This window comes from Anneissia japonica, unplaced genomic scaffold, assembly GCF_011630105.1.
Source record: "Anneissia japonica isolate Jap-2015-1 unplaced genomic scaffold, ASM1163010v1 scaffold287579_len849171_cov184, whole genome shotgun sequence".
NCBI lineage: Eukaryota > Metazoa > Echinodermata > Crinoidea > Comatulida > Comatulidae > Anneissia > Anneissia japonica.
This window is the reverse complement of record NW_022755335.1, coordinates 507928-509820: the sequence shown is the minus strand read 5'-3', so window position 1 is coordinate 509820 and position 1893 is coordinate 507928. Positions and strand designations below refer to the sequence as shown.

At 36.4% G+C, this 1893-nt stretch overlaps 2 protein-coding genes across 3 annotated transcripts in view; one reads left to right on the top strand and one right to left on the bottom strand.

The window, feature by feature from the left end:
* LOC117123360 (protein prenyltransferase alpha subunit repeat-containing protein 1-like) overlaps positions 1-193 on the top strand; it is a gene marked incomplete at its 5' end in the record, with an annotated part of 11975 nt that extends 11782 nt beyond the window's left edge. Inside the window, 1 exon segment of the mRNA XM_033269244.1 lies at positions 1-193. Within this exon segment, the coding sequence (XP_033125135.1) occupies positions 1-166 (166 nt within the window).
* Positions 168-1893, bottom strand: part of LOC117123361 — a 2559-nt gene continuing 833 nt past the window's right edge. Inside the window, exons 2-3 of one of the 2 annotated variants that reach the window (XM_033269246.1) lie at positions 1238-1692; positions 168-999 (exon numbers count right to left, since the gene is read on the bottom strand). In XM_033269246.1, the coding sequence (XP_033125137.1) occupies positions 680-999; positions 1238-1625 (708 nt within the window). In that variant the 5' untranslated portion in view covers positions 1626-1692 and the 3' untranslated portion in view covers positions 168-679. The remainder of the gene's footprint in view (positions 1000-1237; positions 1693-1893) is intronic. The other variant, XM_033269245.1, reaches the window with a different exon arrangement.

The window sequence follows — 1893 nt, the reverse complement described above, 5'->3', positions numbered from 1 at the left end:
TTTTGAAAAATCTTGTGGTTTAAAAACAACAATAAATGTTAGGAGCATGAACACAGTGCTGGAAAACCAAAACCCAATTGCACATTGTATTGTAGACTACAATGTCAGACTATTTCAACTAGAAATGAATATCATGATTCTTAAAGAATTGAAAAAGACCAGATGAAAAAGAATCCTTTCTGTTTAAAATACAAGAGATGGTTTATGAATATAAACAAGCATATACTGTAAGAATGGCAATTCCACATTAGGCCTACTGTAACAGTACTTTTGTAATTATTGTAATAAGTTTGTTTTACTCTTCAACCCCTTAAAATGTGTTTGTACACTATTGACTTGGGTGTAATCCCATCCTTTCTTTAGACAAACATGTTGTCTTCTCCCCCCCCCCCCACATTACATTGCCATATTGCAAATAGGACCAACAGCTTAAACTTTTCTTTTAAAATACATATTGAAATTGCATTTTTAATTGCTGTGTACATTAGAGCAACCCTGACGTTTCTTTAAGTAGTACATACTGTAAATTAAAGCCCATAACATATTATATACATCATTGTTTGTCCTGTAATTAAAATATGTTTTTCCAATTTCACAAATATCTTGAGCTTCAGAAGTACTGTGTATTATTGTAGACCTACTCGTCCAGGCTCATAGGGTGCAGAGGGTGCGGACGCTCTCAAAACGCACCTCCCCATCGAAAATCCTGGGAACGGTCCTGCTCGTCAAACAATCTATCTGAAAAAAGAGAATGATGGAAAGGGTCCTCAGTCATTTGGTTCTTGGGCAAGACTCCGATGCCATCATAGTAAATATCGGCCAGCACTTCAATAGGTGGTCCACAAAAAACGTGCCGGAGATCAGCGTCATTAGAAGCGGAGAAAATACGTCTGGCACCACGTAGAATACTCAATGCTGTCCGTAATTCCTCCTCCCAGATCTTTTCTCGAATTTCTGTGACGCAATCCATGAAGTGCTCATAGGATTCCGGGTCTATCCCTATGATATCAATAAAATAATAAATAAATGAATTTCTCATATAACCAAAACCATTACAGTTGACATAGCCTGTCTAACACCTCCCATACCACATGTAGCTGACATACGCCTAGTGCGTGTAAAACCTCCCAACACAAAACCTTATTTATAATTAAATCTTAATCGAAATTGTGTGTTCAAATTGATTATTACTGTGAATATAAACAATATCTCTAAAACATTTTAAAAGGTCTTTTACCCGCTGAGTCCATCGTATCCTGGGGAATCAAACCATTAGAAATCATTTCCTGCAAGTCTGCCTTCGTGGCTGTCCACATTTCATTCCTGATATCATTTGGAACAATCTGTGGTCCATAATTATGCATCAATTGGAAGATATGACTTGGCGTTGGTGTTTTTTCTGGTGGTCTTATATCAAAGGCATCTTCAAATGCCACTGTTGTATTAACAACAGTGGAAAAACCCGATGCCTCTTCTGGTAATTGTCCAAGATTTAATACTGAATCAAACTGCATATCCTCCTGGCACTCTGTACTACATTTAAACTCTTTTCCAACTGGCTTTTCTTCCAAACCATTTTCTTCTGTACTTTCCTCTTCATTATTTAAACCCTTTTGTGTTGACATCTCTTTTTGCTATCAATATTCCTCACCAGCTTGCTTCTTGTCTTTCCTTACCAGTTTTTGTTGCATCCTGAAATATTAACATTTTCATCCATTTAGCCACTCTGTATAGGCAGTCATAGGTTAGATAACTTATGTAGTAAGAATAAACATCTTAAATTTTGATTCCAGTGGTGGTTATCCATCACATTAAAATATGTTTTGGATAGTTTACTCAAAAGTAAGTATCTGCAGTAGGCCTATTTCAATAGAAACATGGGAGGTACATGTA